The 13,935-nt window shown below is 59.0% G+C and overlaps 1 protein-coding gene across 5 annotated transcripts; it reads left to right on the plus strand.

Moving 5' to 3' along the window:
* Window positions 1-1,251: 1,251 nt before the first annotated feature.
* Window positions 1,252-12,255, plus strand: LOC107206764 (prominin-1-A-like). Of its 5 annotated transcripts, none has more exons than XM_015632936.3 (25): window positions 1,252-1,549; window positions 2,465-2,671; window positions 3,831-3,886; window positions 4,115-4,320; window positions 4,728-4,848; window positions 5,037-5,100; window positions 5,514-5,603; window positions 5,866-6,056; window positions 6,144-6,218; window positions 6,520-6,583; window positions 6,803-6,962; window positions 7,228-7,380; window positions 7,868-7,991; window positions 8,149-8,240; window positions 8,466-8,550; window positions 8,658-8,801; window positions 9,037-9,108; window positions 9,298-9,387; window positions 9,509-9,562; window positions 9,899-9,979; window positions 10,237-10,305; window positions 10,402-10,491; window positions 10,760-10,872; window positions 11,703-11,720; window positions 12,061-12,255. In XM_015632936.3, exons 1-25 carry the CDS (start codon window positions 1,267-1,269, stop codon window positions 12,110-12,112), a joined length of 2,754 nt encoding a protein of 917 aa, XP_015488422.2. In that variant the 5' UTR covers window positions 1,252-1,266; the 3' UTR covers window positions 12,113-12,255. The 5 variants fall into 5 exon arrangements, with proteins under 5 accessions (XP_015488422.2, XP_033371411.1, XP_033371412.1 ...); XM_033515522.1 differs by lacking the exon at window positions 1,252-1,549 and adding an exon at window positions 2,192-2,271 and having other exon boundaries at window positions 2,461-2,671; XM_033515520.1 differs by lacking the exon at window positions 9,899-9,979.
* Window positions 12,256-13,935: the final 1,680 nt, after the last annotated feature.

Here is a 13,935-nt window from a genome sequence, read left to right on the forward strand (position 1 = left end):
TATTTGGGATATTGGGGAAAATCATGCTTGTAAAACAGGGCTGATGCAGCAGAGGGTGAGAGCAGGATGAGGCTGTATCTTCAGAGTAGAGGCAGGGGTTGGGTTGAGATCTGCAGTGAGGGGTGTCACCAGGCTATCCTTTCCCCTGACAGGACTGAGGTTGGGTACAGGGTACAGGTGCTCACCCCGTTGTTCTGTGGACCCCTGAGAGCCTTGGGGCTGGCAGCACTTTCCCTGTATGCAAAAATGCTGCATGATGTGATGACTGAGGAGGGCAGCTGGGCAGGTGAGGGCAGGTTTGCCCAGGTGAGCCCATGGTGTGGCACACAGAGCTGAGGCATCAATACCCTTGTTTCTGGCATGCCCTGAGCTCAGGCAGGCTCAGTGGGATGCCCTGGGCGGGAAGGGATCAATGGCCTGCAGGAGCAGATCCTGCCATCTGTGTCCGATCCTGTATATGCCTGGTTGGATCCTGCACATGCACCTGGGAGCTGCTGGAGGGCCCCAAGGCCACCACACCAGACCTCAGTTGAGGTCTGACCTGGAAAGCCCAAGGACACCTTGAAGCCCCCAAACCTCCTTCCCCACATCAGTTCCAGTACTGTGAGAAAATCACTACCTGCTTTTTTTTTTTCCCCTCCTTTTTTGTTGGGATGAATCTGTGTCCTCTGTTGCCCTGTCCCAATGCCAGTGCTGTGCCACAGGGTCCCACATGACACTCTGGCACCCAGCATGGGCCAGACCAGGAAGAAAACCCGAAGCAGGGCTGTCCTCCTCCCTGTGCTACTTTTACCTAAGGTCACGGAGGGCAGTGATGCCTGCTTGTGCCAAGGAAAGTTAAGCAGTAACTGCAGGTGGCAATGAGCAAGGCGTGGGTGATGGAGGGGCCAGGGAGCTCACCATGCAAAGGGCATTCAGGTACTGCTCACCCAGAGTCCCTGCTGGTCCCTGTCCAAAAGCCTGTGCTGTCCCATGCAGGGACACAGGCCAAGGGTAGAGGACCATGCTGGGGGCTCCAGCTACTCCAGCGCAGGAGGGCACAGTTGAGGGCTGGCACAGGGGCAAGGTGGGCAGCGTGGGCGGGTTGCCGGCAAGGGTGCTGTTGCAGGGTGGGCTTCTGGAGGGGCCAGCGGTGGCTCTGGCAGTGAGGGGTAAGTGCTGGTTCTGTTAGACAAGGAGGGAGCATCCGCAGGCAGAGGGCCTGTGGGCGGCAGGCTCTCCCATGCGGGACAGGGCAGGGGCCGGGGTCTCTGGGGGAGATGCAGGATGCCAGGGTGGGCCGGGGCAAGGAGCAGGCGTGATCCCCGGGTGGAAGGGTGCAACGGGGAGGGGTGGGGCAGAGGGCTCCCCCTCGGCAGAGGAGGGGGCCGGCGCGGCCGCACGGCCCGGACAGATCCCGACGGGCCGGGGCGGAAGGGGCGGCTCTGTCCGTCCCTTCCCGCACCTCCCGGGGCCGCCCGCGCCGCGGGCTCGGTGCGGAGCCGTGCCGAGCTGGGGAGCTCCGCCCGCCGGGACGTGACCCCCGGGGCAGCTGCCCCGCGTCCACCGGGTGCGTCCGCGGCACAACCGGGAGCGACCCCCCGGCCCCTCCCCGCTCCTACCCCCGGTTGCGGCTCCCGGAGCTCCGGCGGCGGGGCGGGGGATGGAGCCACGCGGCGTGGGAAAGCTCTGCGGGGAGCGGGGATGGAGCCGAGAGGGCGCCCAGCCTTGGAGAAAAAATGCTGTCTGTGGGGGCCGGGAGGCTGTTCATCGCTTGGGGGGACCGGGACGCGTGTGAAAAATGCTGGGTTTGCCGCAGTGCTCCATTTCGGAAGGTTTTTAGATGCAAAACCTGCTTCTGTGGCTACAGCTGGTTTGTGTTGAAATTGTGAACGGCTCAACGCGTCCCATCCCGAAGGGATGCAGATGGTGTGGGGCGCAGCGGGCGGGACGGCTGCCCTCGGGATCACCCCGGGCCACCCAGCTCCTGGGCTGGGGCAGGAGGAAACCAGCATGGGCAGGGAAGCTTAGCGGAGGGCGAGGAGAGGGACCCTTCCCGATGCCTGAGTCGGGACAGGTCGCTGGTGACCCTGCCCCGGAGGCGGCCCGAGGTGGCCGGGTGCCAAGAGCCGTAAGGGGCAGGGTGGGGCGATCCCGGCATCGCCTCCTGCCCCGGCAAACAGCTTGTCAGCAGTCATCGCTGAAACTTAAACAAACCACAGACCTGGCCACTGGCACGGTGCGGCCGGACCCTGCCGCAGCCGTGGGCGCAGAGAGGTGTCAGAGGACAGGGTGAGTGCTCTGAATCCGCTTCATCCCTCACAGCCCCCGGTCCCTCGTGGGCACCTCCTGCCTGGCTTCCCACCCACCCCACTGCTCACAGGACTCCCCATCCTTCCTCGGTGCTCTCCCGCAGCTCTTTTCTTCCGGGCAGGACGGGGCAGGTGCTTGATTTTTTCTCTCTGCATTTCCTGGTCGGAGGCAGGGCAGGCTGGGTGGTCCCGTGCACCGACGACACCAACAGCTCCTCCCGGTGCCAAGGTGTCTACAGGAGCTGCTGCGATGGAGCTGGGGAACATCTCGAAGCCCACGTACGGCCCTGGCCCGGAGGCGCCGGGGAGCAGCACGCCGGGGCTGGTGACAATGGCACACGGCTTCCTGCGGCTGGTGCAGCCCAACCCCCTGCCCATAGGTGGGTGCATGGCGGCGGGGGGCTGGCAGTGCTGGGGGGATGCTTGGGTCCCCGTTAAACATGAGCCCTCCTGCAGTGCTGACTGTCCATCCAGCATTTAAACACTGGGTTACTGGCTAAGGAGGGATATGGCTGGGGTAATCAGGAATGGGATCCCAAGGATTGCCTGCTGTGTCCTGCTCATGTCCCATAACAACTGTGGGACTATCTTAGCTGGGCCCCAGGACAGGTGTTAGTGGTAGTGCTGCCTTGCAGACTCCTTTCCCATTCTCCCTCCAGGCACCTTAATCCTAGGCCCCCAAAGTGTGCAGAGCAAACCCACTCTGCCTGCAGGGTCTTTGCCTGCCTTGCAGCCCCCTGTGCTTGCTGGCCACCAAGAGCAGTGTGTCCCAGTGCCAGTGGCAACACTGTGGGCTCTCCCTGTGCACTGCCCTGCTTGCCAGCACTTGTCCTTGCTCCTGTTGCTGTCACAGCTCTGTCCTGAAGCAGCTGCAGGTTTGCACAGGTGATACCAGGGCCCTGCAGCTTCTCGATATTCATGGTGCAAGTACTTCCCACCTGGAGGGAAATGCCACTCTGGCTGCTGCCACTTGTATTTCCTCCTTCACTGGATTCAACCCTTGCTCACCATCAATGTGCTAGCAGAGGTGTGGCTGGCACACATGGCTTTATGGACATATGTCACATAGACACCAGGGTATATGTGCCCCAAGTGCTGTTAAGGCTTGTATTGGGGGCATGGGGCACAGGCAAGGAGAACCCTGGGAATGAAAGAGGCAGCGTGGCAGTGGGCCTTTGCCCCAGTACTCATTCCTCACTGGCAGTGCCCTTGGCTATCTGTGTGAGGCTGGGCTGCAGCAGGGCAGCCTCATGGGCGGTGTCCCTTATGCCCACTGTGGTGAGGAACCCCCTTGTTCTGTGGACCCCTGGGAGCCTTGGCGCTGGCAGCACTTTCCTGTGTGTAAAAATGCTGCATGATGTGATGGCTGGGGAGGGCAGCTGCAAGGGAGAAAAATGCCATACTCTGAGCTGGTCTGAGATGCAGGTGATGCCTCAGGCTGAGAGTGCCTCTCTGGGGTGAGCAGGGTCTGGGGTCCTCTTGGAGAGCCCCATAGGGCCCAGCACCTGCTCACAGCCCTCTGTGCTTCTTGTCTCCCAGATATGATTAATTTTGGGCAATCCCAGAGTGAGTCCAGCTGGGAGTACATCCACGAGGTGAGCAGGCAGCTGAGGTGGGGAGCTGACAGCCCCAGGCCACCGTGTACTTGGGGATGCTGGTGGGTGCTGCTCTGAGGCTGAGCCCTGGATGCTGGGCAGCAGGGAGGGGAGATATTCTGCTCCCTGGGGGGACCCATTTTGTCTGTTTGGGTCTGGACAGGGTGTGCAGAGCTGAGGAGCCTTCAGGGCTCAGCGTTACGCTGCCTCTCATTCTACCTATCCCAGCTGCTGCTCTATGAACTGGGTTTCCTCGTCTGCGCGGCCATTGGAATCCTGCTCATCATCCTCGTGCCGCTGGTGGGATGCTGCTTCTGCTGCTGCCGCTGCTGCGGGCACTGCGGGGGCCGCATGTACCAGAAGCAGGGCCGGCGGATGGGCTGCCGGCGCCGGGCGCTCTGGACCTCTGTCCTGCTGCTCTCCGCTTTCCTCCTGTGAGTGCGCGGCCGGGAGGCTCCGGATGGAACCCGGGGGTGGCTGGAAATGCCGGCGCTCGGCGGCCGTGCCAGGAAACTGCCATTGTTCACGAGCAGATCCCGGCACGGCGGGACAAAGGAGAGGAAGGCCGGCGGTGGGAAGCTGGCCCCGGGGGGCTGCACATTGGCACCGTGCAGACCTTTCCCGACAGCTTCCCCAAGGTGTACCGGGCTCCCCCGTGCCTCAGTTTCCTGTGTCCCTCCTCTCTGGTCCCTCAGTGCAGGGCACTTGCTGGGATGCTCCAGCGAGTGTGCACTCTCACTGGTGTGCTCCAGACCCTGCAGGCTGGGGTCTGTGTGGGTGGATTTGGAGAGTATTGGGACTGAACTCCCCATATGCTGACCCTGCCACCCTTCCCTCGCAGGGCTGGTGGTGTCTGTGCCCTCATCAGCAATGCCCGCTTCTCCCAGGCTGTGAAGAGCACCTTCCCCAATGTGAACAGCACTCTGCATGACGTCCACACCTACGCGGCCTCCATCCCCCAGGCACGCATGGTCCCCCTGCCATGTCTTGGGGGCAAGGGGCCAGGCAGGAGGAGCAGCCCAAATAACCCCCTGGGGAAGGGCAACAGAGGGGCTGGCAGCCCAAATAGACCCCTGGGGAAGGTCAACAGAGGGGCTGGCAGCAGAGAAAGGTCCCCACCCTCACTGACACCACATGTCTGTCCCTACAGCAAGTCGATTTTATCATCAGCAGGAGCGATGTCCCGCTGGACTATGCCAACCACAGCCTCCAGGGTGAGGGTGTGCGATGGGAGGGGCTGGAGCATCCCCATGGTTCTGTGGCGAGCTGCTCCAGGGCTGGGGGTTCTTGGGCAGCGGGGTGTGGTGTGGGTTTACCTTTCTGCCCTGTGGATGGTTGCTGACCCTGTGGGCCACTGGGCTGGTTGTTATGGGGATTTCTAAAGGGACTGGGTCTGGAGGCTCTTCCAAGCTCCAGCTCTGCCCCAGTTGCTGCTTTTCTTTATTCAGGCTCCTCTCTGGGAAGGGTGATGCAGGTGGTGCAAGGGTGGGGAGGTCCCCATTGCCCCCCACCTGGAGGGTGGGTGAGGGAGGGGTGCTGGTGGTGTCAGTGTTTTCACCAGCCTTCCTGCAAGCCCCAGGACCTTGCAGGGATCCTGTCATTGACATCACCGCTCCCATCTCTGCAGACATTGGGCCCAACTTGGGCGCTATGATCACCTCGCGCATCAGGAGCAGCATGGACGGGGCTCTGGGATCTCTCCAGAACCTTTTGCAAGGTACTGGCCCCATCCCTGAGACTCTGGCAAGGGACTCAGGGGGATGCTGGAACCAAGAGATGGGGGATAGGTGCATGTTTGGGTAAGGCTCCCTTGAAGGTGGATCCCTTTGGCCTCCCAACCACATGCTGGGGCAAGTGCCATGACTTTGAGGGCACCCCTATGTTGCATTTTTTCGTGGGTTCCCGAGGTTCAGTTGGGTGAGAATGAGTCCCTGCCCCACTGGCAGGATGAGGCCCTGAGGTCCCCACTATCTCCCCAGGGGTGGAGACACTGAAGGACACCTTTGGCAACATTGCCATCAGTCGCTCAGACCTCGAGGAGCTGCAGGGCAACTACAGCCAGCGGTTGATCAGCCTGCAGGACAAGCTCAACCACACCCTGCAGAACTGTGGCCTCCCCTGCAGCCATGTGTCCCTGGATGGGCTCACCTTCACTGCCAACTTCAGCACGGTGAGGAGGGACAAGGTGCAGGTGGGGGGCCCCAGCAGCCCCTGTCCCAACCCCCACTGCTCCCTCACCCCAGGCTCTTCCCTGCAGATCCCAGGTGTGGAGCAGCAGCTGGAGGCCCTGCATGAGGTCTCTGACTCAAACATAGAGACTGATTTAGAGGAGGTAAGGAGTGTTCCCTTCACCCAGTCACAAAGCTGGGTGCTCCTGCAACTGCTGGGGCTGTGCTGATGGGGAATGGCATGGGAAGAGCTCTGTCAGGAGTTCAGTGTGTGACATGGAGGGAGGGGCTGGCCAGAGGTCTGCTTGCTGTCCCAACCATCCCTGCACACTGGTAGGGTGGCCTGGGTGCTGTGGGGAGCCTGGCTGTCCTGTGCTACTAGTATCTGGGGACAAGGGGATGTTCTGCTCAGCTCTGGATTGTAGGCAGGGATGTGAGTTTCATGCTGTGCTCCCCTGGATGCAGGTTAACAGAACACTGGAGATGATCCCTGACAAGGTGCAAGAGCAGTCCCAGGAAGTGGTGGCAAGTAAGCAGGGCTTTGTGTGCTGACTTCTCCCTCTTCTAGGGTTCCCTCCTCCCTTCTCAAGCCAGTCTTTCCTGGAGGCCTTCCCTGCAGCCCTGGCTGTCCCCAGGTGCCATCATGCCAATGTCATCTTTGGCCAGGACTACCCCTTTCCTATCCTTTCTGAGTCCTTGCTGCCTGGGTGGCAGCTCACAATGTCAGCGTGTCCCCATTTCCTTGCAGAGAGCCAGGACCAGCTGGGCCTCATCAGGCAGGAGATCAGAAGCTTGCAGGAAGAGTTGCCGCTCCTGGATGTGGAGGAGAAAGTTGAGGCCTTTGTGAATGATACCACATCAGTGCTGGAGGAGTACAGGGAGCCAGTCATTGCCTGGGATGGGCTCAGGTGAGTGAGAGACTGCCGGTCCTGGCTCCACTGTCTGGAGAGTTTTAAGGCTCCTGCTCCTCCAGTTGCTGGAGGTGGGGGCTTGCTGGGTTGTGGAGTTGTGGGTACAGGGTGGTCAGAGCTGTGCCTTGCAGACACACATGCACCTTCCCTGCTGTGGTGTCTGGGACCTTTTTTTCCTCCCCATGAAGGCAGCTGTGGGCTGTAGGGTGCTGCTCAGGGTCCCAGGCTCTGCTACCTGACTCCTGCCCTTTGTCTTCCCCAGGTTGATTGTGTGTACCCTTCTGTGCTGCACAGTGCTGCTGGTGGTCCTCTGCAATGTTTTAGGGCTGCTGCTGGGGCCCCTGGGGCTGAAGGAAGGTGTGCTGCCCACACAGCGCAGCAGCCTCTCCGATGCTGGCGGGAACTTCTTCATGGCGTGAGGCTCAACTGGCTGCCAAGGACATGTGTGGGAGTGGTGGGATGGGTGGGCAGGGCTGGCCTGGGAATGCTCGAGCTCCTAAATCATCATGTTACTGCAGCTGAATGGCCTGCCCCATGGCAACTCCCTGTGCAGGTGGTAAATTGAAGGCCAAACGTGGTGCTGGTGAGAGGCATTCAAGGGGAGCCTGTTTGCCCCGTGATGGCGAGGGCTGGCAGTGTGTGCGTGGGTCCTGCAGCTCTGCGGGGGAGTGCTGGCTTGCAAAGCTGTGGGAAGCTATTCTGGAATCCAAGCTCCAGGGTAGAGCCCAGTCATGCTCTGGGGTCTGAAGGCAGAGTGGAGACAAGTTTGTGGGAAGGGTGGTGTTCCCACAACTGTGGGGATGAGGGGTGTGTAACCCCTGGGCTCTGCGAGCTGGAGGCAATGCCAGCATCAGTGCTGGGCCACAGGACTGCTGGTGCTGATGGCATTTCTGTCCCGGCAGAGGGGTTGGCTTCAGTTTCATCTTCTTCTGGCTGCTCATGCTGCTGGTGATGATCATCTTCGTGCTGGGGGGCAACATTTACATGCTGTTCTGTGAGTCCTGGCGCAACCAGCAGCTCTTCCAGGTAAGCTTGCTGTGGGGAAACAGCCCTGCCTGGAGATACTGCTTCCTAAATGAGGGCTGCTGGTGGAGCAGAGGCAGCACTAGCCATTTAGGATTTTCTACCAAGGTGTCCTGCTCTGTACTGTGTCTAGTTTCTCCATCTCTTTCCTTGCTCTTAGCTCCTGGACACCCCTGGTGTGATCCCAAACTTCAATCTCTCAGAGCTGCTGGGCCTGAAGGGTGACACGGCAAACTTCTCAGAGATATACAGGTGGGTCCCAGTCTTGACACTGTGCCTTTGGTGGGGGTAGAGCTGCTCAATGCCCTCAGATGCTCTCCAGGAGCAGGACAGCTTTCCCTACCTTCCCAGGCTGTGGGTAGGCACTGATTGCAGGGAAGGAGCAAGGTGCAACCTACCTGCACAGGTGAGGACATGTTCCTGGGACGGGGTGGTCCTCACCTGCCCTGTTTTCAACCCTATGCCCCCATCCTGCAGGCAGTGCCAGCAAGATGCTTCCCTGTGGCAAACTCTGCACTTAGACCAGAGCATGTCCCTGGATGAGCTCTTGAATATCAGCCAGGTGAGCGTAGGGGTGCCAGGATCTTGAGGACAGGGATCCAGACCAAAAGCTGAGGGGACAGTGAGGTGCCGACACATGTCCCATCATGGTCCCCTTTGCTCTGGCAGTACACAGGAAACATCTCCACAGTTTTCGAGAAGATGAACATCACCCTAAGCCCCATCTTCCTGCTCAGCCAGAGCCAGAAAGACCTGCTGCTGAATGCCAGTCGGGCCGGACAGCCCCCCAACTTCACCCTCACCCTGGAGCAGGTGTGCTGGGTATAGCCTGGTCTTGGGATTGGGGGGCTTGTGTGTGGGTTGGGGAGGTCTACTGCTGTCTCCTTTGCTGCTGTGGGAGTCCTCTGCCATCTGTGTAACCCATTAGGGTAACTAGGCACATCCTCTGCCCAGAAGGCTCTGGCTCCACTCTGCCCCACAAAGAAGGGGTATAGCTCCCCTTATGAACCCCTTTTTTCATTCTCATAGCCGTCTCTGCCTTTTCCAGCTGGATCAGAATATGACCCAGGGAAGCCTCCTGGATCTGGCTGCAGAGTTGGAGCAGCTGGCAGAAGAAGCGGTGAGACACTATGACATTCCAGGGCCATAGCCACCCTGTCCCAAAGACATGGGTTGCAGGGCTCTTCTGTGCCTGCCTGAGTGTTGGAGGGAGGCCCTTTACTCTCACCCAGCTCTTTTCCCCAGCCTGGCCCATCAGCTGGCTGTGGTGAGGCACAGAGCTGGGCACTGCTGACTGTGGCTCTTCCAGGGCGCGGATGAGAAGGTGGCCCTGGAAGATAACGCTCGGGAACTGAGGGAGCTGGAAAAGGAGATGCAGGCGAGCTTCTCTGGGCCACTGGTGAGCTGGGGGATGTCCTGGGGATGCTGGGTTGGGCTTCCCTAGAGCTCAGAGCCTGCTGGCAGGGTCTTACGTGAGCTATGGGGTCTGCACCTCTGACCCCCCTTCCCTCTGTCCCCAGCAAAGTCTGAAGGAGAACATCCACTCAGTGCAGCGTGGGGCTGCCCAGCTAGAGGTAAGCTGCATCAGGGTAGTGCATACCAGTCCCAGGCACCCTGCAAAGCACCCTCGAAGTCCTGCAGTGGAGGTGGTGGGACTAACTTGCAGTCTGAGGGGCTGCTATGGGACTCTTCGTGTGCTGCAGGGGCTGTTCATAGGGTAGAGGGAGAGAGGCCATGGACCCTGCCAGGTGCAGGCTCCCTCTGCCTGGGGTACTTGGCACTACCAGTGTGTGACTGCTGGGAACACCACAGCTCTGAGAGGCTGTGCCCCAGGGATAGCTGCTGTGCAGGGTTGGTGAAGTGCAGGAACCCCACTTAGATCACACTGCTGACAGCACCTTTCACCTCAGGGACAGACAACAGCTGCGCTGGACAAAGCCAGCAAAACCCAGGAGTTCCTGGAGAGGGAGACACCAAACATCATCAAGAATGTGAGCTTTCCTTGCCCTGCTGCTAGGTCACACAGAGCAGACCCCCTCACCAAGACCTCCCTCTATACAGGGAAGCCAAACCCCTGGGTGCCCCCTTCGCTTATGGCATCCCCAGCAAGGGATGCAGGTGGGGGTGAAGCATTCACCCCTATTGCTGCTGGGCTGAGGTGGTCTGAGAGCCCTGACCCTGAAATGGAGGGGATATGGGGCATGGAGGGGGATGGTGGGGCAACATCACTCTGTGCTTGACCCTTCAGGAGACATGGGCCTTCCTGGAGCAGCTGTTGGATTTCTTTGAAACCTACATTTCATGGGCCAAGAGCAGGGTAAGCTGAGCCTTCCGTAGTGAGGTGGAGAGAAGGGAAGAATGAGCTCTGAGGCTTGGTGGATGCTGACATATGCTGTGCCCACCATGTCCCCAGGTGACAGAAGATGTGGCACGTTGCAAGCCCATAGCTCAGTCCTTGGATAATGTGGAGGCCATTGGCTGTGACTATATCATGGACTCTGTGGTGAGTGGAGCAGTGGTGGGTAGAGTGACACATGTGTGTGGGGTGGCAGTGAAGTCCTCTTGTCGTCCTCATGCACAGGATGAGGGATGCAGGGAAGGGTCAGGGATGCACAGGGAACAGTACTCAGCTTCTGCTCAGCAAACTGCTGTGGCTAAGAGGAAAGGCTGGGCTCTGAGAAGCAGTGAGCGGTTACTGGGGAGTGCTTGGAGCAGAAGAGATGCTCCCAGTTGATCTCTGGACCTAATGGCTCTTCCTCCACCCCATGCAGAATGCCTTCTGGTTCAGCCTGGGCTGGTGCACCTTGTTCCTGCTGCCCAGCATCATCCTGGCTGTCAGACTTGCCAAGTTTTACCGCCGCATGGATATTGCTGATGTGTACAGGTGAGGAGCAGCCCCACCCCCTGTGACTACGCTGTGTCTGGGGTCCCCCTGCCACATGTCCCTTCATGTCCTGTGGCAGCCTGTGGGGCTCAGGCCAAAGTAATGTGGGCTGGGGAGAACCTGAGAGGTGGCTTGGGGCCCTCAGCCTCTGAAGATGGGCATATTCTGGAGTTTTTCTCTGCCTGCTCTGAACCTCCCATTTGGGTGGACAAAGGTGCATCCCCTTTGGAGGAAGGAGCAAGGCAGGGCTGCAGCCCCAGCCTGGCTCAAGTCCACCCCCTGACTTGCTCTGTTTTGCACCATTTTTGTGCTGGAGCACTGGCATGGGAGCACAGCTGGATGCTGGGCAGAATGCAGTGTGCTGCATGGTTGGTGGCATGCCACGAGGGTGCAGTGCTTGTTCACGTGCCTGTGGCCACTGGTGTCCTTGGGCTGCCCGGCACCTCCATCACCAGGACAGGCACTGACCCCTGAGGGTAGTGAGCAGTTTCTAGCTGGATTTCCATCTCCATCGTGGCTCTGTGGTGCAGCTGTTGTGCTGGGGGTTCCCCAGCTCCTCTGAGCTGGCTGGAGCCATGGGCTTAGCTGCCCAGGAACCTCAGGGAGCTCAAGTTGAGGTATAGGGATCTGGGTGCTGCTGAGCCACTGAGTGTGGGGCCCTTCCTGCCTGGGGAAGGAGCACTTATGCTCTGGGGCCTGTAAGAGCCCATGCTCTCTTCAGATCAGGCAGACAGGGTGGAGGGGACCACAGCACCCTGAAGCCTATGTGCTCTCCCACAAGGCATCTTCTTGCCCCACTAACACTGTCCCCTCATTTTTCTCCCCTCTAGGAATGAAGACTTTGAGATGTAAGCTACTTACACTGCCAGGTCCCTGTGTGGGGTGGGGGGCAGCCCCCCTGTAACACAGGGGCATCAGGGGACAAGAGGGAGGGGGGTGGGGACCAGGGTGAGTGCAGATCAAGGAGTGTGCATGCAGTTGTGGTGTCCCCTATCATCTTCCCACACTCCTAAGTCTGGAGGTGCCCCTGTCTCAGTCTCCCAAGCTGGTGGGTTTGGGGAAAGCTGTCTCCATACCCTATTTCCTGTGGGGCTGGGTGGGATGATATTTGACCATCCCAGTGCATCCGGAGCTGTCCCTTGATCCCCTCTCTGGCTGGGGGTGACATATGTGACCTTGGTTTTGCAGGCCACCAACATTCTACTCCTACAAAATCCCCAGGCCTTCTACAAGGCATTAACTCCCATCACCCACAGATGGAGGAGGAAATGGACAGACCCCCTCACTTGAAAAATGTGATTATTTATTTTTGCAGGGAGCCTACCTCTTTCCAAGGCTGTAATTTTTGGTGTCAAACAATAAATGGTGTGTTTGTGTGCAGTGTGGGATGTGACTGTGCTCCTCAGGTCTAGCAGTGATGGAAGTACACAGGGCTAGGGGCTGAAGGACTCCCCGCTGCTGGCACAAGCTGAGGCTGTGCCTGGGACCAGAGGGCTCTTTGTGGTGTTCCCAAGTGTGCTTTGCCCACAGCCAGCCTATGGGTTGATACAAGATGACTGCTCAGTGTCACTAAGACTGAGTGATGTTCCCCTCACTGGGCAGCCCTTTGCACCTCTGACTGGGTGAGTGCCAAGTCCCTCCCTGGGACAAGCTACACAAAGTCTCCTGTCCATGAAGTGTTACCCCAAGCTGTCCCCAGCACATGAGCTCTTCCCTCTGGCATAGATACCCTAGTATGTATCATCTGTGGATTTCCAGTGAGTTTATGGGGTGCCTGCAGCCCACACCTCCTTCTCTCAGCAAGATACGGTGGCATGGATATTTTCTGTGGCCATCCCTGCACACGCCAAGCTCTGCACAGAAAGAGCTGCATGCACAGATAAACCAAGGGCAACTTGGTCCAGTAGAGCCTTGGGGTGAGTCCAGGCATTGCTTTGTGCTGGTCCCTGGAGCAAGTGCAGGGACCATCCCAAAAGCCGTGTCAGGCACAGGGGATATACGTGAGCAGCTTGACTCATTTCCTTTGTTGCAAAGTCCAAGTTTCTTTGGAACAGAATGAGAGGGCCAGGCCGCTCCCCCTCCACTACGTGCATCTCTTCTTACTGCTTTTTCCACTTGCCTTCAGATCTAATTGCTAGTTTCTCCTTCAGGCTTTATCTGAAACTGCATGGGTCTTACCTCCTGCTGTCTCCCCCAGCAGTCCGACTGCAGAGAGAGCCCTGTGCTTGCCTGTCAGTCAGCTGAATCTGTCCTTCACATTGGTTTGGCCCCTGCTTCCCCCAGGGTTTCCCACCCTTCCTGGTTCTTGGAGTGAGATATCCAACAACCCCTTGGAAAGCATTCAGCTCTGTTTTGCCTTGTTTTCCTCTCCCCTGGACCCTCAGCCTCCAGAATTGTGACTACTTCCTGTTTGTCTAGAGCCCATACATGGAGGCTTCTGCCCCCAAGTCTCAGGCTGTCCCTACTGCATCATTTTCCCCGCTTCCTCTTCCCTTGCTGTGCCTCGGGCATGCCAGCTCACACAGGACTGCTGCTGGCTTCAGTTTCTGCTTGCTGGCTTTGTGGGAATTGCTTCTTCCCTGCTCTGCTTCTCTGCAGAGCCAGTGCTGGAAGGCAGGGAGCTTGACCCTTATTCACTGTGGCTACCTGCACCCAAACACAGCCCTGGAAATGAAGATGTCCTCCCCAAATGACTGCACAGCTTTTGCCAAGGTGTGGGGCTTGCTCTCAGCAGCTCCCCATTCAGTGCAGCTCCAGGGCAGTGTTCCAATCCCTGGAGCCATGGCTCTAAGTGGTGCTGAGGTCCATCCATCATCCTCCTCCTGAGCAGCCCTGGGAGGTGGGTGAGACCAGTGTCAGGCAAGGCCAGCAGCTGCCTGGAGAGGAGGCAAGGACAGCTCAATACAAAATGCTCACAGTGGATGCCACCAGCTGTCCTTTCAGGCCACGCTCCCTCCACTCATGTTTGTGGCAGCTGCCAGAGTGAGAGGGAAACTCAGTGTCCCATGGCCACAGCACAAGGCCATCCCCCTCCAAGGAAGGTCTCATCAATAACCAGCCACT

The sequence above is a fragment of the Parus major genome, chromosome 6, assembly GCF_001522545.3.
Source record: "Parus major isolate Abel chromosome 6, Parus_major1.1, whole genome shotgun sequence".
Taxonomy (NCBI): Eukaryota; Metazoa; Chordata; class Aves; order Passeriformes; family Paridae; genus Parus; species Parus major.